The sequence below is a fragment of the Oncorhynchus nerka genome, linkage group LG10 (assembly GCF_034236695.1).
Source record: "Oncorhynchus nerka isolate Pitt River linkage group LG10, Oner_Uvic_2.0, whole genome shotgun sequence".
In the NCBI taxonomy this organism is placed as follows: Eukaryota; Metazoa; Chordata; class Actinopteri; order Salmoniformes; family Salmonidae; genus Oncorhynchus; species Oncorhynchus nerka.
This window is the reverse complement of record NC_088405.1, coordinates 71,492,432-71,519,202: the sequence shown is the minus strand read 5'-3', so window position 1 is coordinate 71,519,202 and position 26,771 is coordinate 71,492,432. Positions and strand designations below refer to the sequence as shown.

Genomic DNA, 26,771 nt, shown 5'->3' with positions numbered 1-26,771 from the left:
CATTGAAAATAATGCATACATTTAAGTTTGTTCCTGCCTGAGTGATTGACCACAAATCACATTATGATGACACACCAAATGCATTTGATGGATCGCAGGAAAAGAGCAGTAATAGGCTTTTGTAGGCTAAAGTCCAAGTTATGTCTTCCAATTGTGGTCTAGCCTACGGGCGATATGGATATCACGTATTATTGATATCTAGGCTACATAGCGCATTGATGTGATTCACACCGCTGTTCTCTCATTTAGCTATTTGCGCCTAAAGCTGTTGCGGTGACCGCATTACCTCCACACCGGCAGTCATGAGTCATGACCGCAGTCAAATTCCACGTGACCATTGAGTTACTGTAATCTCCTTTTATGTACTTGGTAGTAACCAACTAGCTAACAACCGTCAGGTCGCTAATGCCGTCGACCCGGTTTCCCAAAAGCATCTTAAGGCTATGTTCATCGTTAGAACCTTCGTATGAGCATCATTAAATCCGAGCGATGTCAAAAAACTATACTTACTTAAATTGCTATTGAAAACGCTCTTTATTTAACGACTGCGTCAGATCACTCGTAGAACAGTTAAGTACTTTTTGCCCTTCCGCGTCACTTTATACACAGAAGATCTCTGCTAAACACAAAATCAAGATGTTTATCTGTCTTTCTGTGACTCTGATAACTTCAGAGATAAATGTGACAGTGACTACAAATACAAAGTTGCCTATTTCTTTGCATAACAAGTGAAGGACATAAAGACGTTTCAAATGAAAAGCGAAATTACTGTATTAAAAGATAAATACAGTATAGGCTACACAGACCTATATATTTGAATAATAGTGAAATAAATGTCATGTTGTCATGTTCATTTAATTGAGCTTTTTTGTGCTATTTATGCTAATGTAAATTTATTTTTATGATGTGCCAAATCTTGATTTAGTGCCTTATTATAGGGTAAACATTAGAATAAGCTGCCTCAATATTTGTAGCCATATGTGATATAGCTCTAGGAGCTGATCCATCATCAGTATTGTCGAATAATTATAATGTTAAGGTAAGATTGGAAAGGTAGAACGCGGATCCGAGAGCAGTGCTTTCTTTCTTTCGATCCTATCAGTATCCACACATGCCTCAACGACGCACTTAGCGAACATTCTCTCTGTGTGGTGTTTGGGAAACGCATGTTACATCTTCGGCCGTTGTTAAAACACTCGATTTGCCCAAGTTCCATCGCTATAGGGAAACCGGGCCCTGGTACTCTATTGTCCCTCTAACATCAATGCAAATGCAATCGAAAAATCACATCAAACACCCACACCACTGTGCGTTTCCATCTCCTCCTCCATTCCTTTCTTGAGTGAGAGGGGCTGTCAACTGTTTAATGAAATATGTTTTGCTGTGAAAAAATGTTACTATCGATGTTCCCGAACAGATCCCACTTGGTTGCCCAAATTAAGCACGGGGTAGCTGCAGGAACAGGGTTGGAGAGCTCATGGCATAAATAGTCTGGGCAGAATATCACACTACCTGTAGCGCATTAAGAGGCTGCATGATTTAGTGACTGATGGGACAAGTGAAACACGTGTTCTTATAAACCCAGATATGTCTATAGCTCTGCTATAAAACCGGAGTAGCCTACCCGGCATGATTGAAAAATGAACCAAACGGCAGAAAAATGGCCTCCGTTCGCTATTTGAGTGCATACTGTATGGATGACATGTATTTTCCCCACTGCGACTGTTCCTGACATTCTAAATATAAACTCATTTTACATACAGTATCAGTCAAAAGTTTGGACAGTCCTACTCATTCAATGGTTTTTCTTTATTTGTACTATTTTCTACATTGTAGAATAATAGTGAAGATATCAATACTAACATAAATACTATGAAATAACACATATGAAATCATGTAGTAACCAAGAAAGTGTTAAACAAATGAAAATATATTGTATATTTGAGATTCTTCAAAGTAGCCACCCTTTGTAAAAATAAAGAAAAATCCTGGAATGTGTAAAAAGTTCAAAGTTTTGACTGGTACTGTATTAGTAAAGGCAATAGTTAATTGATAAAAGTCTGATAGGTGAAAATATGATCACTTGAGAGTCAAGGAACCGATCATAAGCTTTTGTTGTAACTTTTTTTAAATCATCAATAGCCTATACTCACATCTTGCAGCCCTACAGTTACAGTTGAAGTCAGAAGTTTACATACACCTTAGTCAAATACATGTAAACTCAGTTTTTCACAATTCCTGACATTTAATCCTAGTAAAAATTCCCTGTTTTAGGTCAGTTAGGATCACCACTTAATTTTAAGAATATGAATTGTCAGAATAATAATAGAGAGAATGATTAATTTCAGCTTTTATTTCTTTCATCTTTCATTCCCAGTGGGTCAGAAGTTTGCATACATTCAATTAGTATTTGGTAGCATTGCCTTTCAATTGTTTAACTTGGGTCAAACATTTCAGGTAGCCTTCCACAAGCTTCCCACAATAAGTTGGGTGAATTTTGGCCCATTCCTCCTGACAGAGGTGGTGTAACTGAGTCAGGTTTGTAGGCCTCCTTGCTCGCACACGCTTTTTCAGTTCTGCCCACAAATGTTCTATGGGATTGAGGTTAGGGCTTTGTGATGGCCACTCCAATACCTTAACTTTGTTGTCCTTAAGCTATTTTGCCACAACTTTGGAAGTATGCTTGGGGTCATTGTCCACTTGGAAGACCCATTTGCGACCAAGCTTTAACTTTCTGGCTGATCTCGAGATGTTGCTTCAATATATCTACATAATTGTCCTCCCTCATGATGCCATCTATTTTGTGAAGTGCACCAGTCCCTCCTGTAGCAAAGCACCCCCACAACGTGATGCTGCCACCCCTTGCTTCATGGTTGGGATGGTGTTCATCGGCTTGTAGGCCTCCCCCTTTTTCCTCCAAAACATAACAATGGTAATTATGGCCAAACAGTTATATTCTTGTTTCATCAGACCTGTGGACATTTCTCCAAAAAGTATGACCTTTGTCCCCATGTGGATTTGCAAACCGTAGTCTGGTTTTTTCATGGTGGTTTTGGAGCAGTGGCTTCTTCCTTGCTGAGCGGCCTTTCAGGTTCGTCGATATATCCAAATCAAATCAAATCAAATGTTATTTGTCACATACACATGGTTAGCAGATGTTAATGCGAGTGTAGCGAAATGCTTGTGCTTCTAGTTCCGACAATGCAGTAATAACCAACAAGTAATCTAACTAACAATTCCAAAACTACTGTCTTATACACAGTGTAAGGGGATAAAGAATATGTACATAAGGATATCTGAATGAGTGATGGTACAGAGCAGCATAGGCAAGATACAGAAGATGGTATCGAGTACAGTATATACATATGAGATGAGTATGTAAACAAAGTGGCATAGTTAAAGTGGCTAGTGATACATGTATTACATAAGGATGCAGTCGATGATATAGGGTACAGTATATACGTATGCATATGAGATGAATAATGTAGGGTAAGTAACATTATATAAGGTAGCATTGTTTAAAGTGGCTAGTGATATATTTACATCATTTCCCATCAATTCCCATTATTAAAGTGGCTGGAGTTGAGTCAGTGTCAGTGTGTTGGCAGCAGCCACTCAATGTTAGTGGTGGCTGTTTAACAGTCTGATGGCCTTGAGATAGAAGCTGTTTTTCAGTCTCTCGGTCCCAGCTTTGATGCACCTGTACTGACCTCGCCTTCTGGATGATAGCGGGGTGAACAGGCAGTGGCTCGGGTGGTTGATGTCCTTGATGATCTTTATGGCCTTCCTGTAACATCGGGTGGTGTAGGTGTCCTGGAGGGCAGGTAGTTTGCCCCGGTGATGCGTTGTGCAGACCTCACTACCCTCTGGAGAGCCTTACGGTTGAGGCGGAGCAGTTGCCGTACCAGGCGGTGATACAGCCCGCCAGGATGCTCTCGATTGTGCATCTGTAGAAGTTTGTGAGTGCTTTTGGTGACAAGCCGAATTTCTTCAGCCTCCTGAGGTTGAAGAGGCGCTGCTGCGCCTTCTTCACGATGCTGTCTGTGTGAGTGGACCAGTTCAGTTTGTCTGTGATGTGAATGCAGAGGAACTTAAAACTTGCTACCCTCTCCACTACTGTTCCATCGATGTGGATAGGGGGGTGTTCCCTCTGCTGTTTCCTGAAGTCCACAATCATCTCCTTAGTTTTGTTGACGTTGAGTGTGAGGTTATTTTCCTGACACCACACTCCGAGGGCCCTCACCTCCTCCCTGTAGGCCGTCTCGTCGTTGTTGGTAATCAAGCCTACCACTGTTGTGTCGTCCATAAACTTGATGATTGAGTTGGAGCGTGCGTGGCCACGCAGTCGTGGGTGAACAGGGAGTACAGGAGAGGGCTCAGAACGCACCCTTGTGGGGCCCCAGTGTTGAGGATCAGCGGGGAGGAGATGTTGTTGCCTACCCTCACCACCTGGGGGCGGCCCGTCAGGATGTCCAGTACCCAGTTGCACAGGGCGGGGTCGAGACCCAGGGTCTCGAGCTTGATGACGAGCTTGGAGGGTACTATGGTGTTGAATGCCGAGCTGTAGTCGATGAACAGCATTCTCACATAGGTATTCCTCTTGTCCAGATGGGTTAGGGCAGTGGGCAGTGTGCAGTGTGGTTGAGATTGCATCGTCTGTGGACCTATTTGGGCGGTAAGCAAATTGGAGTGGTGTCTAGGGTGTCAGGTAGGGTGGAGGTGATATGGTCCTTGACTAGTCTCTCAAAGCACTTCATGATGACGGAAGTGAGTGCTACGGGGCGGGGCGGTAGTCTTTTAGCTCAGTTACCTTAGCTTTCTTGGGAACAGGAACAATGGTGGCCCTCTTGAAGCATGTGGGAACAGCAGACTGGTATAGGGATTGATTGAATATGTCCGTAAACACACCGGCCAGCTGGTCTGCGCATGCTCTGAGGGCGCGGCTGGGGATGCCGTCTGGGCCTGCAGCCTTGCGAGGGTTAACACGTTTAAATGTCTTACTCACCTCGGCTGCAGTGAAGGAGAGACCGCATGTTTTCGTTGCAGGCCGTGTCATTGGCACTGTATTGTCCTCAAAGCGGGCAAAAAAGTTATTTAGTATGCCTGGGAGCAAGACATCCTGGTCCGTGACTGGGCTGGATTTCTTCTTGTAGTCCGTGATTGACTGTAGACCCTGCCACATGCCTCTTGTGTCTGAGCCGTTTAATTGAGATTCTACTTTGTCTCTGTACTGACGCTTAGCTTGTTTGATAGCCTTGCGGAGGGAATAGCTGCACTGTTTGTATTCGGTCATGTTACCAGACACCTTGCCCTGATTAAAAGCAGTGGTTTGCGCTTTCAGTTTCACGCGAATGCTGACATCAATCCACGGTTTCTGGTTAGGGAATGTTTTAGGACTCATTTTACTGTGGATATATATACTTTTGTACTGATTTCCTCCAGCATCTTCACAAGGTCCTTTGCTGTTGTTCTGGGATTGATTTGCCCTTTTCGCACGAAAAGTACATTAATTTATAGGAGACAGAACGCGTCTCCTAACTGAGCGGTGTGACGGCTGCGTGGTCCCATGGTGTTTGTACTGGCGTACAATTGTTTGGGTCTACAAGTTTTTTTTCTGAGGTCTTGGCTGATTTCTTTAGATTTTCCCATGATGTCAAGCAAAGAGGCACTGAGTTTGAAGGTGGGCCTTGAAATACATCCAAAGCTACACCTCCAATTGACTCAAATTATGTCAATTAACCTATTAGAAGCTTCTAAAGACATGACATCATTTTCTGGAATTTCCCAAGCAGTTTAAAGGCACAGTCAACTTAGTGTATGTAAACCTCTGACCGACTGGAATTGTGATACAGTGAATTAATCGGTCAGTAAACAATTGTTGGAAAAATGACTTGTGTCATGCACAAAGTAGATGTCCTAACCGACTTGCCAAAACTATAGTTTGTTAACAAGAAATTTGTCGGAGTGGTTGAAGATCTACTTCATATGAGCACTAACTCCGGAATGGGAAAATATATATGGGAAAATATATACTTTATTCAACGAAGTGAAATAATATTCTTCGTATAAAATCATATAAAATAATGGCACGGGACTTATAAGCATATCTTGTCTGCGAAATGAACTAGCCTACAGCCCACGGTGCATACCCAGATAACATGCAGTAGGCCGAATCACATTCTGTTCTTCTGAAATACATTTTCTTTATATCATAATGTTTCTTTAGACCTGCCTAAAATAAATACTGGATTGAATGTGATGGTGTATATTAAATGGATTTATTAGACTTTTTTCAATGTAGATATTCCAAAGGCGTGTTTCAGTGGCTTGAATGCGAAGGCCTGGAGATGCTAAACGTGTTTGTTAATTAACCATCAATCAGTGGTGGAAAAAGTACCCAATTTTCATACTTGAGTAAAAGTAAAGATAACTTAATTGAAAATGATTTAAGTATAAGTGAAAGTCACCCAGTAAAAGTCTAAAAGTATTTGGTTTTAAATATACTTAAATATCTAAATTAAATATAATTGCTAAAATATACTTAAGTATTTTAACTTTTTAATTTTTTTTATTTAACTAGGCAAGTCAGTTAAGAACAAATTCTTATTTTCAATGACGGCCTAGGAACAGTGGGTTAACTTCCTGTTCAGGGGCAGAATGACAGATTTGTACCTTGTCAGCTCGGGGTTTTGAACTTGCAACCTTCCGGTTACAAGACCAACGCTCTAACCACTAGGCTACCCTAGTAAAAGTACAAGTAAAAATAATTTCAAACTCCTTATATTAAGCAAACCAAAAGGCACCATTTTCTTGTTTTTTAAATGTACAGATAGCCAGGGGCACATGCCAACACTCATGCATAATTTACAAAGGAAGAGTGTGTTCAGTGAGTCCTCCAGATCAGAGGCAGTAGGGATGACCAGTTATGTTCTCTTGCGAAGTGTGTGAATTAGACTTTTTTCCTGTTGTGCTAAGCATTCAAATTGTAACAAGAACGTTTGGGTGACAGGGAAAATGTATGGAGTAAAAAGTACAAAATGATCCTTAGGAATGTAGTGAAGTAAAAGTAAAAGTTGTCAAAAATATAAATAGTAAAGTAAAGTACAGATACCCCCCAAAATTACGTTAGTAATACTTTCAAGTATTTTTACTTAAGCACTTTACACTACTGTGGTCAATTACTGAGACTGGCATGCATTTTCAAGACGATAACCGGCTGACCAAATTTCATGACCGCAGTAGCCCTATTTGCGCCTTACGGATTGTGGTTGTTGTGGAAATGTATATGTGTATTTTTACCCAATGTTGAATTGGAGTTGAATTATTTTCATCACGGAAAATTTCCATCTATACTGAACAAAAAAATAAACGCAACATGCATTACAGTTCATATAAGGAAATCAGTCAATTTAAATAAATAAATTATGCCCTAACCTATGGATTTCACATGACTGGGCAGGGGCACAGCCATGGGTGGGCCTGGGAGGGCAAAGGCATACCCACCTGGGGGCCAGGCTCAGCCAATCAAAATTAGTTTTCCCCCACAAAAGGGATTTAATTACAGAAAAATAGTCAGTTTCATCAGCTGTCCGGGTGGCTGGTCACAGACGGTCTCGCAGGTGAAGAACCTGGAAGTGGAGGTTCTGGGCTGGCGTGGTTACACGTGGTCTGCAGTTGTGAGGCCGGTTGGACGTAATGCCAAATTCTCTAAAACAACGTTGGAGGCGGCTTATGGTAGAGAAATTAACATTCAGCTCTGGTGGACATTCCTGCAGTCAGTATACCAATTGCATGCTCCCTCAAAACTCGAGACATCTCGAGTTATCTATCTCGAGTTACCTATCTCTCTGATTTGGTTCTGCCGTACATACCTACACGTACGCTACGGTCACAAGACGCAGGCCTCCTAATTGTCCCTAGAATTTCTAAACAAACAGCTGGAGGCAGAGCGTTCTCCCATAGAGCTCCATTTTTATGGAACGGTCTGCCTACCCATGTGAGAGACACAAACTCAGTCTCAACATTTAAGTCTTTACTGAAGACTCATCTCTTCAATGGGTCATATGATTGAGTGTAGTCTGTCCCAGGAGTGGGAAGGTAAACGGAAAGGCTCTGGAGCAACGAACCGCCCTTGCTGTCTCTGCCTGGCCGGTTCCCCTCTTTCCACTGGGATTCTCTGCCTCTAACCCTATTACAGGGGTCACTGGCTTACTGGGGCTCTCTCATACCGTCCCTGGGAGGGGTGCGTCACCTGAGTGGGTTGAGTCACTGATGTGATCATCCTGTCTGGGTTGGCGCCCCCCCCTTGGGTTGTGCCGTGGCGGAGATCTTTGTGGGCTATACTCAGCCTTGTCTCAGGATGGTAAGTTGGTGGTTGAAGATATCCCTCTAGTGGTGTGGGGGCTGTGCTTTGGCAAAGTGGGTGGGGTGAAATCCTTCCTGTTTGGCCCTGTCCGGGGGTGTCCTCGGGTGGGGCCACAGTGTCTCCTGACCCCTCCTGTCTCAGCCTCCAGTATTTATGCTGCAGTAGTTTATGTGTCGGGGGGCTAGGGTCAGTTTGTTATATCTGGAGTACTTCTCCTGTCCTATCCGGTGTCCTGTGTGAATTTAAGTGTGCTCTCTCTAATTCTCTCTTTCTCTCTTTCTTTCTCTCTCTCTCTCTCTCTTTTCTCGGAGGACCTGAGCCCTAGGACCATGCCTCAGGACTACCTGACATGATGACTCCTTGCTGTCCCCAGTCCACCTGGCCGTGCTGCTGCTCCAGTTTCAACTGTTCTGCCTTATTATTATTGGACCATGCTGGTCATTTATGAACATTTGAACATCTTGGCCATGTTCTGTTATAATCTCCACCCGGCACAGCCAGAAGAGGAATGGCCACCCCACATAGCCTGGTTCCTCTCTAGGTTTCTTCCTAGGTTTTGGCCTTTCTAGGGAGTTTTTCCTAGCCACCGTGCTTCTACACCTGCATTGCTTGCTGTTTGGGGTTTTAGGCTGGGTTTCTGTACAGCACTTTGAGATATCAGCTGATGTACGAAGGGCTATATAAATAAATTTGATTTGATTTGATCTGTGGCATTGTGTTGTGTGACAAAACAGCACATTTTAGAGTGGTCTTTTATTGTGCACCTGTGTAATGATCATGCTGTTTAATCAACTGATTGATATTCCACACATGTCAGGTGGATGGATTATCTTGACAAAGGAGAAATGCTCACTAACAGGGATGTAAACATGTGTGCACAAAATTTGACCGAAATAAGCTTTTTGTGCATTTGGAACATTTCTGGGATCTTTTATTTCAGCTCATGAAACATAGGACTAACCCTTTACATGTTGCATTTATATTTTTGTTTAGTATAGTTTTTCACATCCAAATAGCACTTTTCAGTAGTGTTCAAAACATGACATTCTGAGAGCAGCATTTATGAGCTCCAATCAGTCCTCCATAACAACAAAATCCTAGGCTAATTAGTCCTTAGTTTTGGGGTTATGCTCAGGTATAACAATTTGGCTAATCTATATTTCCAAGTCCTATTCTTGAAGATCAAGGGGTATTAAATGAATTGATATAGCCTAATCGTATTATTATCTGAAGTAGAAAGCAATGGGTTAGAAGAAGCCTACATAACCAACACATAAAGTAAAATGCAACATCCATTTATGGCCAGCTATGTAAACTTTAACATTGACTTATTCTGCAATAGATGTTGTTCAATCAGATTTTATGACTTTGTGGCTGTGCCAGCTACTAACCTGTGCATCTTAAGGGGGAAATAATCTAAAGTAACTGAAAGTATTCAGATTACGTTACAGAGTTTGGGTAACCCAAAAGCTATGTTACTGATTACAATTGTGGACAGGTAACAAGTAACTGTAACAGATTATATATAGAAAGTAACCTACACAACCCTGGTGACCCTGCCTCGCATTTTAAATGTGTAAACAATCAACCTTTTACCTTCTGCAGCTTGTTGACCTTATCAGAGCACACCACCATCTCCTGCTTGAGCAGCCTGTTCTCTTCTGACAGCATGTCCACCATCTGCTGGGCGCGTGCCAACATGGTGAAGGGGTCCCCCTGGGGGTGAGGGTAGTGCTGGGGAGGGTGGCCCTGGGATGACTGGGAGTGGTACTGTTGGTGCTGGAGTTGTTGTTGCTGCTGCTGCTGTTGTTGTTGCTGCTGCTGTTGTTGTTGCTGTTGTTGAAATTGGTGGTGCTGCTGCTGGTGGTGGTGCATCCTGGAGGTGGAGCCGTATGGGTCGTGTGGGAAGCCGTGGCCCCTCTGAAGTGGAGGGTGAATGGCCCCAGGGCAGTACAGGTCTCCCTGGTGTGATCCAGGGCCCTGGGGGCTTTGGGGGCCCATGGAGGCGTAGGGATCCCCTTGGGGGTGGGGGTGTGTGTGGGATGGGTGAGAGGCACTGAGCAGACTATTGAGGGTGGAGGACTGGGCTCGGGACAGAGAGCCCACAGAGGTGACAGAGGAGGTGGGGCTGTGGTGATGGACAGATCTCTGGGAGTGGACCGAGCTCTCCTTATTGGATCTGTGGACACGACAGCCAATCAGAGAGGTTAATACGAAGAAGGGAATGTCAGTTGGTTTACCGTATGACTTTATGTGGGTCTCCAACAGTCCATAGATAGAAATGATGATACTATCTTAGTGCTTGTTTTAGTATACAACAAAACATATCACCAGGCAAAACATATACAATGATACTATCCGTTTACTATGGTGATTCACCTGCCATACACCAACAAGTCTGGGTTTTTTCCAACTGACAAAAAAACAATTGTGAACCACTTTGGAAATAAGCAAACATTCCTGTGTCTATAAGGGACGTCATCAGAGTGCGAACAATCATGTCACCACAGGTTTTAGCTGATGATAAAAATTCTGCGGTACTCATCTCTGTTTGCCAGTGATTTACTTGAGGTAAATGAATAAGCAAGCAGGAGGGAAAACAGGCAGAACAGGATCTCTATCCCTTCTATCCAGACAACTGGCTCTGGCTCTGTTTCTATCTCTGTGTGTCTCTCTCTCTTTCTGTGTGTGTCTCTCTCTGTGTGTGTGTGTGAGAACCAACAGTTGTTGGGAGACATGCCTTACTCCTCAGCCTTCCAGCTAATCAATAAACCTGCTCACCTCAACAGACAGTCATGTAGGAAGGCAAGAAGGCAGGCAAGCAGGCAGGCAGGGAGGTAGGCAGGTAGAGAAGCAGGGAGGTAGGCAGGTAGAGAGGCAGGCAGGCAGGCAGACCGGCAGGTAGAGAGGCAGGCAGGTGGGTAGACAGGTACAGTGAGGAAAAACATTTGTTGATCCCCTGCTGATTTTGTACGTTTGCCCACTGACAAAGAAATGATCAGTCTATAATTTTAATGGTAGGTGTTTTGAACAGTGAGAGACGCATGTCAAAAATGTTATAAATTGATTTGTATTTTAAGAGGGAAATAAGTATTTGACCCCCTCTCAATCAGAAAGATTTCTGGCTCCCAGGTATCTTTTATACAGGTAACGAGCTGAGATTAGGAGCACACTCTTAAAGGGAGTGCTCTTAAAGGGAGTGCTAATCTCAGCTTGTTACCTGTATAAAAGACACCTATCCACAAAAGCAATCAATCAATCAGATTCCAAACTCTCCACCATGGCCAAGACCAAAGAGCTCTCCAAGAATGTCAGTGACAAGATTGTAGACCTACACGAGGCTGGAATGGGCAACAAGACCATCGCCAAACAGCTTGGTGAGAAGGTGACAACAGTTGGTGCGATTATTCGCAAATGGAAGAAGCACAAAAGCACAAAAAGAAGCACAACTGTCAATCTCCCTCTGCATGGGGCTCCATGCAAGATCTCACCTCGTGGAGTTGCAATGATCATGAGAATAGTTAGGAATCAGCCCAGAACTACACGGGAGGATCTTGTCAATGATCTCAAGGCAGCTGGGACCATAGTCTCCAAGAAAACAATTGGTAACACACTACGCTGTGAAGGACTGAAATCCTGCAGCGCCAGCAAGGTCCCCCTGCTCAAAAAAAGCACATATACAGTGGGGAGAACAAGTATTTGATGACCTGCAAAATCGGCAGTGTTTCCTACTTACAAAGCATGTAGAGGTCTGTAATTTTTATCATAGGTACACTTCAACTGTGAGAGACGGAATCTAAAACGAAAATCTAGAAAATCACATTGTATGATTTTTAAGTAAATAATTTGCATTTTATTGCATGACATAAGAATTTGATCACCTACCAACCAGTAAGAATTCTGGCTCTCACAGACCTGTTCGTTTTTTTTAAGAAGCCCTCCTGTTCTCCACTCATTACCTGTATTAACTGCACCTGTTTGAACTCGTTACCTGTATAAAAGACACCTGTCCACACACTCAATCAAACAGACTCCAACCTCTCCACAATGGCCGAGACCAGACAGGGTGTAAGGACATCAGGGATAAAATTGTAGACCTGCACAAAGCTGGGATGGGCTACAGGACAATAGGCAAGCAGCTTGGTGAGAAGGCAACAACTGTTGGCGCAATTATTAGAAAATGGAAGAAGTTCAAGATGAAGGTCAATCACCCTCGGTCTGGGGCTCCATGCAAGATCTCACCTCGTGGGGCATCAATGATCACGAGGAAGGTGAGGGATCAGCCCAGAACTACACGGCAGGACCTGGTCAATGACCTGAAGAGAGCTGGGACCACAGTCTCAAAGAAACACATTAGTAACACACCAGGCCGTCATGGATTAAAATCCTGCAGCGCACGCAAGGTCCCCCTGCTCAAGCCAGCGCATGTCCAGGCCCGTCTGAAATTTGCCAATGACCATCTGGATGATCCAGAGGAGGAATGGGAGAAGGTCATGTGGTCTGATGAGACAAAAATAGAGCTATTTGGTCTAAACTCCACTCGCCGTGTTTGGAGGAAGATGAAGGATGAGTACAACCCCAAGAACACCATCCCAACCGTGAAGCATGGAGGTGGAAACATCATTCTTTGGGGATGGTTTTCTGCAAAGGGGACAGGACGACTGCACCGTATTGAGGGGAGGATGGATGGGGCCATGTATCGCGAGATCTTGGCCAACAACCTCCTACCCTCAGTAAGAGCATTGAAGATGGGTCGTGGCTGGGTCTTCCAGCATGACAACGACCCGAAACACACAGCCAGGGCAACTAAGGAGTGGCTCTGTAAGAAGCATCTCAAGGTCCTGGAGTGGCCTAGCCAGTCTCCAGACCTGAACCCAATAGAAAATCTTTGGAGGGAGCTGAACGTCCGTATTGCCCAGCGACAGCCCTGAAACCTGAAGGATCTGGAGAAGGTCTGTATGGAGTAGTGGGCCAAAATCCCTGCTGCAGTGTGTGCAAACCTGGTCAGGAACTACAGTAAACGTATGATCTCTGTAATTGCAAACAAAGGTTTCTGTACCAAATATTAAGTTCTGCTTTCTTTTTTTTTTCCAATTTAAAGTTTTATGAAGTTTTCTTGTTTTTCAATCAACCAACAAAACACATTCCACATATGTGACAGGCTTAAAAAAAAGAATATTAAAAAAAAGTTACAAAATATAATAATAATACATTTGAAAAAAAATACAATTAAAATAAAAGATTAAAAGATTATTTTTATTTTTTCCCTTGGTGCATATATATACACACACACACACACATAAATATATATATATATATATACACATAAATATATACACATATATATATATATATACACACACACACATACACACATACGTACACGTACTCAAAAAAAAAAAAAAAAAAAAACATATATAACACTTGCAGCAGCACTATCAAGGTTCTTATTAGCTATTTCTAGCCTTCGCTGAGACGACGAGCCAATAATTCGTTTTTAGGTTTTACAGCACCTTACACAACATGTATCTGCACATTTCCCTAGTCACCCCGTTCACTCTGTCCAGTTTGAAATATAGTTGAATATTGGAGACCAGAGTCTATCAAACTTGGGCTGTCTCTTGTGGAGGTCATAAGTGAGCTTTTCAAGAGGAAGAAAGTCAACAATCTGGTCAATCCACATTTTAAATGTAGGAAGGGTATTAGAGGCCCACAATAGAAGAATACATTTCTTAGCGAAGTATGTAATAGTCATAAGCAAATTTTCTCTGTCAGGATCAAGAACAAAGTCCTGCTGGGCATTAAGATAGATACACGGAGTCATATCAAACTGTACCTCTAGTATTTTCTGTGCAGCGGTATGTACAGATTGCCAGAATCTGGCAATCTCTCTACAGCTCCAAAATACATGCATATAGGTTCCACTTTCAGAGGTACATCTTTTACAGTTAGGAGACATATCTGTTTTCATTCTATGGAGTCTCAAAAGAGTATAATAACATTTGTACAAAAATGTGTAATTAGATTCTTTCATTTTTACATTAGTAGAGGTGCAGTATACCCTGTTGCAAACCTCTGTAAATGCTGTAAATCCTAAAGGTTTTGGCTATGTTGCCCACTTCACTAAAATTATTAATGAATATAATTGAGCTTAAGGGCAATGAACCACAGGATTGGGCTTCTATCTGAATCCACGTTGACTCTTGTCTGTTTGCGATCCTTGTTAGCATGTTGCGGATTTGGGTAGACCAGTAGTACAATTGAAGGGAGGGAAGGGCAAGACCACCCTTAGATTCAGGTTTCGATAGAGTGGAAAACTGATCCTAGGTTTTTTATTGCCCCATATACATTTGGTGATGCTTTGGTTAGTTGTTTTGAAAAAGGAAACTGGGAGATGGCATGGGAGCATCTGAAATAAGTAGTTCAGTCTAGGGAGGACGTTCATACGGATTACATTAATTCTTCCTACTAAGCTAATTGGGAGGGAGATCCAGGTTTGGAGATCGTTCTTGGTTCGATCCAGGAGTGGAAGATAATTTTCCTTGAAAAGGCTATCTGGTGTTATGAAGATCCCGAGGTATTGAAACCCCTGTGTTTTCCATTGGAAAGGACATTGTGTCTTCATAGAGCTGGTGAGTGTAATATTGAGAGGGCAGACAGTGGATTTGTTCAAATTGATCGTATAACCTGAAAACTTGCCATACTGAGCAATTGTGTCTAAAATGAGAGGGAGGAATTTCTCAGGGTTGGATATGTAGAGCAAGACATCATCCGCGTAAAGCGAAATCTTGTGCTGCAGGCCGCCTGCAGAAACACCCATAATACTTGGATTGCTCCTTATCAGCTCTGCCAGAGGCTCCGCTCCCAACAAGTAGAGTAGGGGGGACAGCGAGCACCCTTGTCTTGTGCCCCGTTCCAGAGGGAATCTGTCAGAGTTCAGTCCATTAGTAGTCACCATGGCATTTGGATGAGAGTATAGTGATTTGATCCATTTAATAAAATTTGGGCCCATATTGAACTTTTCTAAGACTGAAAACAGAAAGCTCCACTCCATCCTGTCAAACGCCTTCTCAGCATCCAGTGAAGCCAGCAGGACAGGGGTCTTCTGTGCGTTTACTTGATCAATAATATCAAAAAGACAGCTAATGTTATCAGAAGAGTATCTGTCTCTAATAAATCCAGTTTGGTCCGCTTTTATTATTTTGGGAAGAAGAGTGTTTAGTCTTTTGGCGAGCAATTTGGTAATTATTTTATAGTCGAAAATCAACAAGCTTATGGGCTGGAAGGATGAGCAGGATAGGGGGTCCTTGTCCTTTTTTAGCAACACTAATGCGAGCTGTGTGCATTGATTCTGGGAGAACTCCGTTTTTGCAAAAATCCTTCAGCATTGGCATGAAGATAGGGCTGAGCTGGGGCCAAAAAGCTTTGTAGAACTCTCTGGGGAATCCATCTGGGCCTGGGGACTTATTAGGTGGCATGGAGGTAATTGCCTCCAGGATCTCCTCAGGAGTGAAGGGGGAGTTGAGATCTTTTTGGTCGGTTTCTGATAGTTTAGGTAGCGAGATTCCCTCTAGGAAAGAGTGGAGTTCTGCCTCCGTGTGTTTTCTCTCAGAGGTATATAGTTTGCAGTAAAAATCATGAAAAGTTAAATTGATCTTTTTTGGGTCATATGTGACCTCGTCCTCTGCTGTTCGGATAGCCATGATTGTACGCTCTGACTGCTCCTTTTTTAATTGGTAAGCAAGCAATCTACTGGGCCTAATGCTATACTCATGGTATTTCTGTTTAGTAAAGAAAACTTATTTTTTTTTATCTCCCGAGTGTAGTCCAAATTCAGTTTGGCTTTGGCTGCTTTAAGATGACTCCAGGAGGTGCTGTCTGGGGAATGTTTATGTATTTTTTCACAGCATTCCAGCTCCCTCTCAAGATTTAGCCTGTGTGCTTCCATTGCTTTTTTCTTAGAGGAAGCATATGCAATTAGTTGACCTCTTAGTGTGGCTTTAGCAGCGTCCCACATTGTGGTCGGAGAAACAGGAGAATCTTTATTGTCTTGTGTGTAGTTGTCTATTCATGTAGTTACCAATGTATGGAACGCTTCGTTTGATAGCATGGAGGTGTTGAATTTCCAGCTCTTTGACCTCGGGATGTTTTTGCAGAGGTCAAAGCGGAGGTGGACAAAGGCGTGATCTGAAAGTGCTATGGGTCCGATTGTACATGTGGCTGAATTTATGAAACTCTGGGATAAAAATGTAATCTATACGGGAGTAGGTGTTATGGACATTAGAGTAGTATGTATAGTCCATAGATGAGCTATTAGTCTCTCTCCAGATATCAGTCCCATCTCTTTAGTAAGAGAGTTCAACATATTTGCAGATCTAGGATTTGTGGTGGGGACTTGAGATAATTTGTCTAGGGTTGGGTTAAGGGTACAATTCAAATCTCCGGCCACCACGCCAAAGGAAACACAATGCTCATTGAACAGGGTTATCATTTTTGACATGAAGGCAGGAGTATCTGTGTTAGGGGCGTATATGTTTAAGATAGTAATTGGTTGACCATATAGTGACCCAGTTATCAAAATAAATCTCCCCTCCGGATCAGATATGTTTTTGTCAATTATGAATGGAACATTTTTATGGCTAAGTATGGCTGTGCCTCTACTGTTTGATTTGAAAGATGAGAAATACACCTGTCCCACCCAAGCGAGTTTGGCATGTTCAGCATCACAGAGGTGTGTCTCTTGTAATAGCGCGATGTCTGCTTTTTCCTTTTTTAGAGCACATAGTATCTTTTTCCGTTTTATTGCATGACCTAGACCATGGCAGTTCCATGTCAATAGATTTAAGGTACTAGTCATCGTCATCGAGCAGTAATCGAACTTTAGTGCAAGTCATCGCTGGGTAAAAGTGGATAGTAGTTACAGCTGCAGTCACATAAAAGGAAAATAAATGGTGTACATAAAATAATAATCTCTGAACACCCCAGCCGAGTTCCCAAACAACTCGACACCTCCCGTTGGATCTATTACCCCACCGCTCAGTCTCAATTCTGTGTTCCGAAAAAATAAATAAAAACGGGAACAGTTAGCAACGCACGTCTTCCTCTCCCCACCAAAGAAATGCCTCATCCTCTCCACCCCGCATTGAGTAAATGACACAGTAGCCCCCGTCCAGACCACACTAAAAGAGGGAGAAAAATAAAATCAATAGCCCAGCCTACATATACCTCCCCCAAGGGACATAGGGAACCACAAGTAATAATAGCAACAAAAAAACAGGGAAATAAAAGTAGGCTGAAACATTAGTAGGCCTAGGTTAGGCTATAGAGCCCATCCCTGTCAGCTAAAGGAAAATAAATATAGATTGGACGGCTATAATGACATTTAGCGGGTGGGTCTTTGGATATCGGCTATATGTTGTCTTACCTCCTTTAGTAATAGCATTAATCGCATTTAGTCATTGGTCCGTTTCTCATTGACCAGGATTGTCTTTCAAAAAACATTTTGCCTCTTCGGGAATTTTGAAGTGTCGCAAGGCTCCTTGGTGAAGAATCCTGAGCTCGTTTGGGTATTTGAATCCCCTGAAGATGCCTCAGTCAATTGAGTATTTCTTCACTTCGTCAAACTCTCTGCGCTTTCGGCGTATTCCAGCTGACAGGTCCTGGTGTAAAGTGAGTTTGGCGTTTCCCACTGTGATGGTGTTGTTTTTCGCCGCTTGTAGGACTCGTTCCTTGTCGGTGAATCTCAGGAAACGTATGGTGATTGGGCGCGGTGGTTGTCTGGCTGCTGGTGGGGGCCTCAGTGCTCGGTGAGCTCTCTCTCTCGAGTTCTATGGGCCTGTCGGTGGACAGGTGGAGCCACTCGGGAAGTTTGTCTTGCAGGTAGCGGATCAGTGGCATGTTTCCTTCTTCTTTTTCACCCAGATTGAATAGAACATAATTATTCCTTCGCCCCCTGTTTTCCAGGTCCTCTGTTTTCTCTTCCAGATGCTCTATTTTTCTTTTTAGCATATGCTATTGTTTCCATGGCATCTGTCAATAAGTTTTCCATGGATATGATTATCTTGTTGTTGATGTCAGGCAAAGCGTTTTTCAGGATTGTCACCTTGCCCCCTATCGCACAGAGCTGAGAGTTAATGGCATCTAATTTAGTGTTTAGTTCTGTACGTTGGGATCTCAACTCAGAAAGGATGTCTTCGACAGAGTGCGAGGTTGGCATTCGCTGTGCCTCGGGGGGGGGGTCCTCTTGCTCCTGGCTAATGGCGCTGGCTTTTTCTGAAGCTAGCTTCTTCTTGGAGGCTTTTTCCGTCGCTAATGCTCGAGTCCGGGTAAAAATGTCACCTTTTGTAGCCGCCATGACTTTTTTTTTACTAAAGCTAAATGAGTTTGAACTTGGAGTGGAGGTATTATTAGGAATTGGAAACTACTTGTGCGGAGCTCTTAGTTCATGCGGCCATATCGTTCAAGGGTCACGTGATCCCCCCCAAGTTCTGCTTTTCTGATGTATCAAATACTTATGTCATGCAATAACATGCAAATTAATTACTTACAAATCATACAATGTGATTTTATGGATTTTTGTTTTAGATTCAGTCTCTCACAGTTAAAGTGTACCTATGATAATAATTTCAGACCTCTACATGCTTTGTAAGTAGGAAAACCTGCAAAATCGGCAGTGTATCAAATACTTGTTCTCCCCACTGTACATGCCCGTCTGAAGTTTGCCAATGAACATCTGAATGATTCAGAGGACAACTGGGTGAAAGTGGTGTGGTCAGATGAGACCAAAATGGAGCTCTTTGGCATCAACTCAACTCGCCATGTTTGGAGGAGGATGTTTTACCTTTATTTAACTACACAAGTCAGTTAAGAACAAATTCTTATTTTTTTTAGTGCTGCCTATGACCCCAAGAACACCATCCCCACCGTCAAACATGGAGGTGGAAACATTATGCTTTGGGGGTGTTTTTCTGCCAAGGGGACAGGACAACTTCACCACATCAAAGGGACAATGGACGGGGCCATGTACCGTCAAATCCTGGGTGAGAACCTCCTTCCCTCAGCCAGGGCATTGAAAATGGGTCGTGGATGGGTATTCCAGCATGACAATGACCCAAAACACACGGCCAAGGCAACAAAAGAGTGGCTCAAGAAGAAGCACATTAAGGTCCTGGAGTGGCCTAGCCAGTCTCCAGACCTTAATCCCACAGAAAATCTGTGGAAGGAGCTGAAAGTTCAAGTTGCCAAACGTCAGCCGTGAAACCTTAATGACTTGGAGAAGATCTGCAAAGAGGAGTGGGACAAAATCCCTCCTGTGATGTGTGCAAACCTGATGGCCAACTACAAGAAATGTCTGACCTCTGTGATTGCCAAGGGTTTTGCCACCAAGTACTAAGTCATGTTTTGCAGAAGGGTCAAATACTTATTTCCCTCATTAAAATGCAAATCAATTTATAACATTTTTGACATGCGTTTTTCTTGATTTTTTTGTTGTATTCTGTTTCTCACTGTTCAAATAAACCTACCATTAAAATTATAGACCGATGATTTCTTTGTGGGCAAACAAACAAAATCACCAGGGGATCAAATACTTTTCCCCCTCACTGTAGGTAGGTAGACAGGTAGGCAGACAGGTAGTTAGGCAGACAGTAGGTAGGTAGACAGGTAGGGAGTTAGGTAGGTAGGGAGAAAGGCATGTAGGTAGGTGGTCAGACAGGTAGGTAGGTAGGTAGGTAGGTAGACAGGTAGGTAGGTAGAAAGGCATGTAGGTAGGTAGGTAGGTAGGCAGGCAGGCAGGCAGGCAGGCAGGCAGGCATTGCAGGCAGGCAGGCAGGCAGGCAGGATGATATATGAAGGGCAGGTAGGTAGCCCTCCAGCAAAAGAGAGAAGGTTAAAGAGAAGGTCTCAATCGTGTTAATTTATCCCAAAATACTCAAGACTAGAGTTGGGCGGTATACTGTATATACCGTATCCCGGGGTGTTTCGAAATACCCTCGGTGTAATTTTCCAATAACGTCAATACAGTTTTCGTTTTATAAATGTGATTATTTGTACTTTTTAAGTAAATACCTGCAGTCAACTTGTGCACTAAGTAATAGATGAAGCAGATTGCGTAATTTTTCATTATGATGCATACTGGTACTAGTTTCTCATACAGCTGTTTTAGTAAGTCACGTGTGTTTATTTACAAAAAAGCACAACGAGCAAAACAGATGCTTTGTGAGGTGAGTCACTCCTGCAGCGCAATTTACAGTGTCTTCAGAAAGTATTCATACCCCTTGACTTATTCCACATTTTGTTGTGTTAGTCTAATTTCAAAATGGATTCAATAGAAAAAATGCCTTACCAATCTACACACAATAACGACAAAGTGAAAACATGTTTCAATTCCCATCACAATTCTCTCTATATGGTATAGTTTCTGCTCTGACATGCACTGTCAACTGTGCGACCTTATACAGACAAGTGTGTTTCTTTTTAAATCATGTCCAAACAATTGACTTGGCCACAGGTGGGCTCCAATTAAGTTATTGTGACATCTCAAGGATGATCAAAGGAAATTGGATGCACTTGAACACAATTTGGAGTGTAATAACAAACAGGTGTAAATTGGATATTTCTGTATTTCATCTTAAATAAATTAGCAAACATTTCTATAAACATGTTTCCACTTTGTCATTATGGGGTATTGTGATGTCATTGTGGGGTATTGTGATGTCATTATGGGGTATTGTGATGTCATTATGGGGTAATGTGTGTAGATGGACGATTATATATATTTTTCTACCATTTTGAATTCAGGCTGTAACACAGCAAAATGTCGAATAAGGGGTATGAATACTTTCTGAAGACACTAAGTAAGGCGACGAAGTTACAAGAAAATCACTGCAAATTTTTGCCAGCTATATATCTTATTCAATTAACTATGTAAGATTTGCCAAATAAATTCTCTCCAGCTGTGTTTTGCTAACTTGCTAATGTTAACTAAGATGTTTGGTGCAGTATATCAAGTGAAAATGTGTATGAAAACTAGTTGTCTACCGTTGAATAACAAAAAACACTTAATTGAAGAATCTCTACTGTTGACCAAACATAGACGAAGGGCCGTAGACTTCGGCAACCGAACTTCGGCTTGCCTCAAGATTTTTTTTGTTCGTACAGACGGAAAAAAAACAGAACACCAAAACAAAAACGTCACAATTTTGTAATAAGCTTTAGTAGTTAATGTTTGCATTTGATCGTTAGCATTTACCTAGCATTCACTATGGGAATTCCTTAGTACTTGTTAGCATTTCTTTAGCATTCTGGTAACTGACGTTTTATACAAACTTTTTTGACGTTAGAAAAAAATGTTTGCCCCTTGTGTGCACTGCCAGTAATACTGTATATCCCAGAATTGCACAGGCACGGTATGAAGGTATGTAAATCTGGATACCATCCAATCCTACTCAAGACGCAGCAGGTATACGAATTGTTGAAGCTTTGGACAGCACACCAGCAGAGACTTTAAATAAATGCAGTAAATAGACATTCCTTAGCCAGCAGACAAGGGGCAGTCTGTCTCTCTAGGGCCATGTTGGGGGAGTGTGTGTGTTTCTCAACTGAGTCAGGTGTGCGTGATTCAACTGAACAAGACAACGGGATCAGATTTCTTTAACTATATTCTGGTAGCCACATCAACAACATGAAATTAAAGTTTGATACGATAGTAACAGTGATACAGCTCAGACAGACAGGATGTTCACTCGGACAGTTAGACACACAGTAAGTCAGTACGGAGTGAAGTGTGTCCATCTTACTCACCTGAAGGAGCCGTACTCTGGTGGAGGCTGGTAGCGGACGTGTGGCACCTCGTTCCTGCCCTGGTCCCTGGGCCGATGCTCCTGGTAATAGTGCCCTCCTTGCTCCTGATGCTGCGGCTGCTGTTTGGAAGGGGAGCCCATGTTCTTGAAGGGGTAGTCAGGTGGGGGGCCCCGATGCTGGCCTGAGGGCTTGTAGTAATCCCCCGGGGGACCTGGAGGGGGAAGCTGGGGGGAAAGGGGGGCACTGGTGATGGGGGCGTGGGCCTTCACCCCGCTGGTGGCCAACGAGAGCTGCATGAGGCGCTCGGAGAGGGAACGTACGTGACCCTGCTTCAGGTCCTTGAGTCCATCGTCCTGATGCACTTTCCCCCCGGTGCTCAGCCGCTGCACCGTTGGACGCCCCTCCGTACGCACCTTGCCGTTGTTGGTTGCAGCTGTCACGTAAAACGCAGCGCCCACTGACGGGGGCAACTGTTGTTGTTGTTGATGTTGGTGTTGTTGATGTTGCTGGTGGTGCGGGTGGCCCCGGAAATACTGCGACTGCACCTTGGCCTCCTCGTAGGTGGGTAAGTCCTCGGGGTTGGGGACCTGGCTGCTCCCTCCCCCACCACCACTCATTCCTCCTCCTCCACTACTACCCCCGCCGCGGGAGCCCAGCTTCTCCACGCCACTGTCTGCCTGCAGCTCCTGTCCCTGAGGCTCCTGCCGGGCGATGTGGGGCACCATAGAGTCGTGCCGTTCATCGTTGGGCCCTCCATGGCCTGGGTAGCCCCCGCTCACCCCACCCTCCTGCTGCTGCCTCTGCTGCTGCTGTTGTTGTTGATGTTGCTGCTGTTGCTGCATGGCCAGCTGGTAGTTGCGTCCCTCACCATAGCGCATCTGCTCCTGTAGGAGTCGCTGCAGGACGGTGTTGTTGCTGCCGCTGCTGGACGTTTCGTCGGCCACCGGCCTCATTTCAGTTTCCCGAAGACCACGCACCTCATGGAAAGATGAGCTGCGCCCGCGATCGATGTTCCCTGGGAGAGGGTAGGGTGGGACGAAGGAGGGTGGGTGAGGTGAGGAGGGGGATGAGTCGAGAAAGGATTGAAGAGAGGGGTTGAGATGGAGAGAGGGTGAAAACAGGGTGGGGAGAGATGGAGAGGGGGAAAAGAAGGGAGAAATGTGGGGGGGAATAGAGGAGACAAAGTCAGAGAACACACAAGCCCTTTACCAACGACCCCTAACACTCATCATGAGAGTCATAGCTGAGCATACTGAACACTAGACATGAGTGATGTTAAGGTGAAACACATAATGGAGATGAAAACAATGACAAAGGGACTGAACCACCACTATGCTCTGAGAAACGTAAAGAAGACGTGAACCCCTCCTGCAACTACTCAAGAGGTAGTTCAGACCAGACCAGAAAAAAGCATATCAAACCAAAACTCTTAACACTCTGACAGCTGGGTAGCATTGGAGGGGTTATTATCGGTTTTAAAGGCCAAATCTGGTGCTTACAAGTGCCGGTTTCTAAGGCTTTTTGGAGCCAAACTACAAATATGACACCATCGTCAGCAGAAATACTGATTTATAGTCAGGCCAAATTGGTCACCCAAACCATTACATGGTACTTAATCCCAGAGTCAGAGCGTTTAGGACCACCCAGGTGTGTATACTGTAACCCCACTCCCCTTGTACAGGACAGGAGAGAACATCTGATTATTACTGTCAACATGCAGTGTGCACTACTATCGTCGAAATTAATCATGACCATTTTTACACACCCAACTATTTTTATCATTACCCGGCAGATAATTTGCAAAATGATTGATTCAAAAATCAAAACTCTTTTATCCCAAGCTAGACATGTGATTGGTAGACATATGACAATCATACAGTAGGGGAAGGCACATGTGTTTTAGTAAAAACATACAAAGTCAAAGTAGAAACCACCCAGGGCATGTTAGCCGTGAATTAGCTAACATGCCTGCAGGTCTAAATCAAACACACTCATTTCCAGAGAGTGTAAATTTACATTTTAACTACATCCAATAAAAAGCCACAAGCAAGTGTAACGCTTAAAGGGCTTCACTAGGTTTAGGAGTTCTTTTGAAACTGACTTACTGACTTCCTCAATGTTTTGGGGGTGGGATTTCAAACTGGGTTCTATGGAGTGGTTTCCACTGACAACCTTGAATGCCATTAAAGAGAAATGGTGGTTAAAGATAAAGAGGCACCATCTACAAAGTAATGAAGAAGGTGAAATTATTACATCTATTGCTTTCTGATATTCTTCTCATTCTCAAGGAGGATGAAGCTTTTTTCCGAAACATCTGTGGTAAATAAATATATATAAAAAAGTCAGCTTTGGGGTCATCCGCACGCAGGGTTCTCTTCCAAGTCGAAGAAGGAAAAGAGAGAGAAAAAATGAATGTCACAATGGTAGTATACTCTCCCCGACATACTTCGACTGCTATTTCCTGCCGCTCTTCCCCCAAATCTTCTCCTTTCTGACTCCCCCTCTTCAGACCAACTAGTACCAACAAGGACAATGGACAAATGGAGGATGGAACAGAAACAAAACAAAAACACACAACTGAAAATAAATGTGGAGACAAATGGAGAATCCACTGGTATGACAGAGGGAATTGTTTTCACTAGGCGAGACACAGTGACTTATGGGTTGTTTAAAGGCTGCTGCCTGCCTGCCTGCCTGCCTGCCTGCCTGCCACACAGAGAAAGCAGGGAATCTGACAGGCAGGCAGCACACTGGACCCCGAGCAGGCGTTTCACATAGTAGTCTCTACTCTGTACAAATGCTACATTATGAAATGACATTGGCATTCAGAATCGTCTACTTCTATTCAATCAAATTCAATAAGTGGTAAAACTACTACTGTGCCAGCAGAAATGTTAGGTTTCTTTAAATCAAAACTCAGTCATACTGTACTGGCTTGTTTAAAATCTGCTCATCAACTTTTCCTCTACCCCCCACCTCTGTGATTTCAGAACCCCTGCAATCTAAATGCGGAAGACACATTTCAGTTGAATGCATTCAGTTGCACAACTGACTAGGCATCTCCTTTCCCTTCCCTTCTATATCTCCCTAGACATATCCGACTCCCTCCCCCTGGTCACCTACCTGTGTGGCTGCTCTCACCGCACTCCTCCGGCACCGCTCTGACTAGGCTCTGCTGCTCATGGTGCTGCCGCTGTTGGGGGGGGGGCAGGTATCGAGATGGGTGTCTCCAGGGGGTCCGGTGGGGGTCTCCTCCTGGTCCTGTAGTGTCACCAGTTCCTCCAGCTGCTCCAACACATAGAGGCGCTGGTCCACGTCGCTTAGCCCCAGCCACTCTGCAACAGGAAGAGCCACTCTCAACCAACCAACCTTAACAATGGGGTGGGGTCCGGTATGCACGGCCGCAGGAGCCGCACAGGGGAAGAGGAGGGGCGGGATTTGGGGAATGTAAAATAGGGGACACTTTCAGTGAAGTCTTTTCCTCTTCTGGTTCGGCCGTGAGCAGAGAGCGAGGGCCAGAGTGAGCCTTGCAACATACAGCTGTGTGAATGTCTGGGCAGGTTATGGGAAGTAGGGGTGTGTGTGTTCAGTGTTGTGATTGTGTGTGTGTGTTTGTTTTCAGTGTGTGTGTGCACACGCACCTGTGTGTGTGTGTGTGTGGGTCGGCCTTTCGCTGGAATCAAACACAGGATGTGAGGATGTGCAGGGTTCAATGAGAACAGAGAGAGAATGGAGAGCTGAGCTGCTCTTGACAAAACAAGACAACTCCCATCTCTGTGTGAACCAGAGGTGATTTTCTGGACACAATCTTTCCTGGCGACGTTACCGAACATTGGTGTTATTGTGAAACCCAGTTTGGAGTCGGCAGACTCAGCCACAGAGAAGCAGTTACAGCTAAAACAAGAGTTCAAGTGCTTGGAACAACAACATTGAAAGAGAATGTCAGATTAAATGTTCTTCACTCTCTGTCAAAAGACGTTTGGAAGTGGGTGAAATCCCGGGGATAGTAGAATCCATTTCTGTTGATGTTTGACTGACTCGGTAGCCATACAGCGCACACACATGCACATACACGCGCACACACACACACTCACACATACACGCACACACCGACACGCACACCGCCCTTCCTCTAACACAGCGAGAGCAATCAGAACTGATAAAGCCAGATTTGGATTCTCAACCCCCCCCCACAAAGACACATACAGTACATACATTTGCAAAAACACATACAGTACCAGTCAAAAGTTTGGACACACCAACTCATTCAAGTTTGTTTCTGTTGAATAATAGTGAAAACATCAGAACTGAAATAACACATATGGAATGATGTAGTAACCAAAAAAGTGTTAAACAAATCAAAATATATTTTAGATTCTTCATAGTAGCCACCCTTTGTCTTGATGATAGCTTTGCATTCTCTCAACCAGCTACACCTGGAATGCTTTTCCCACAGTCTTGAAGGAGGTCCCACATATGCTGAGCACTTGTTGGCTGCTTTTCCTTCACTGCAGTTCAACTCACCCCAAACCATTTCAATTGGGTTAAAGTTGGGGGATTGTGGAGGCCAGGTCATCTGATGCAGCATTCCATCACTCTCCTTCTT

The 26,771-nt window shown here is 43.7% G+C and overlaps 1 protein-coding gene across 5 annotated transcripts in view; it reads right to left on the bottom strand.

Moving 5' to 3' along the window:
* LOC115135952 (angiomotin-like) overlaps window positions 1-26,771 on the bottom strand; it is a 65,902-nt gene that overhangs the window by 21,130 nt on the left and 18,001 nt on the right. For 2 of the 5 annotated variants that reach the window (XM_029671206.2, XM_029671207.2), the window contains exons 2-6: window positions 25,289-25,500; window positions 24,612-24,679; window positions 24,419-24,479; window positions 22,166-23,180; window positions 9,962-10,544 (exon numbers count right to left, since the gene is read on the bottom strand). In XM_029671206.2, the coding sequence (XP_029527066.1) occupies window positions 9,962-10,544; window positions 22,166-23,180; window positions 24,419-24,479 (1,659 nt within the window). In that variant the 5' untranslated portion in view covers window positions 24,612-24,679; window positions 25,289-25,500. The remainder of the gene's footprint in view (window positions 1-9,961; window positions 10,545-22,165; window positions 23,181-24,418; window positions 24,480-24,611; window positions 24,680-25,288; window positions 25,501-26,771) is intronic. The other 3 variants (XM_029671210.2, XM_029671208.2, XM_029671209.2) reach the window with 3 other exon arrangements.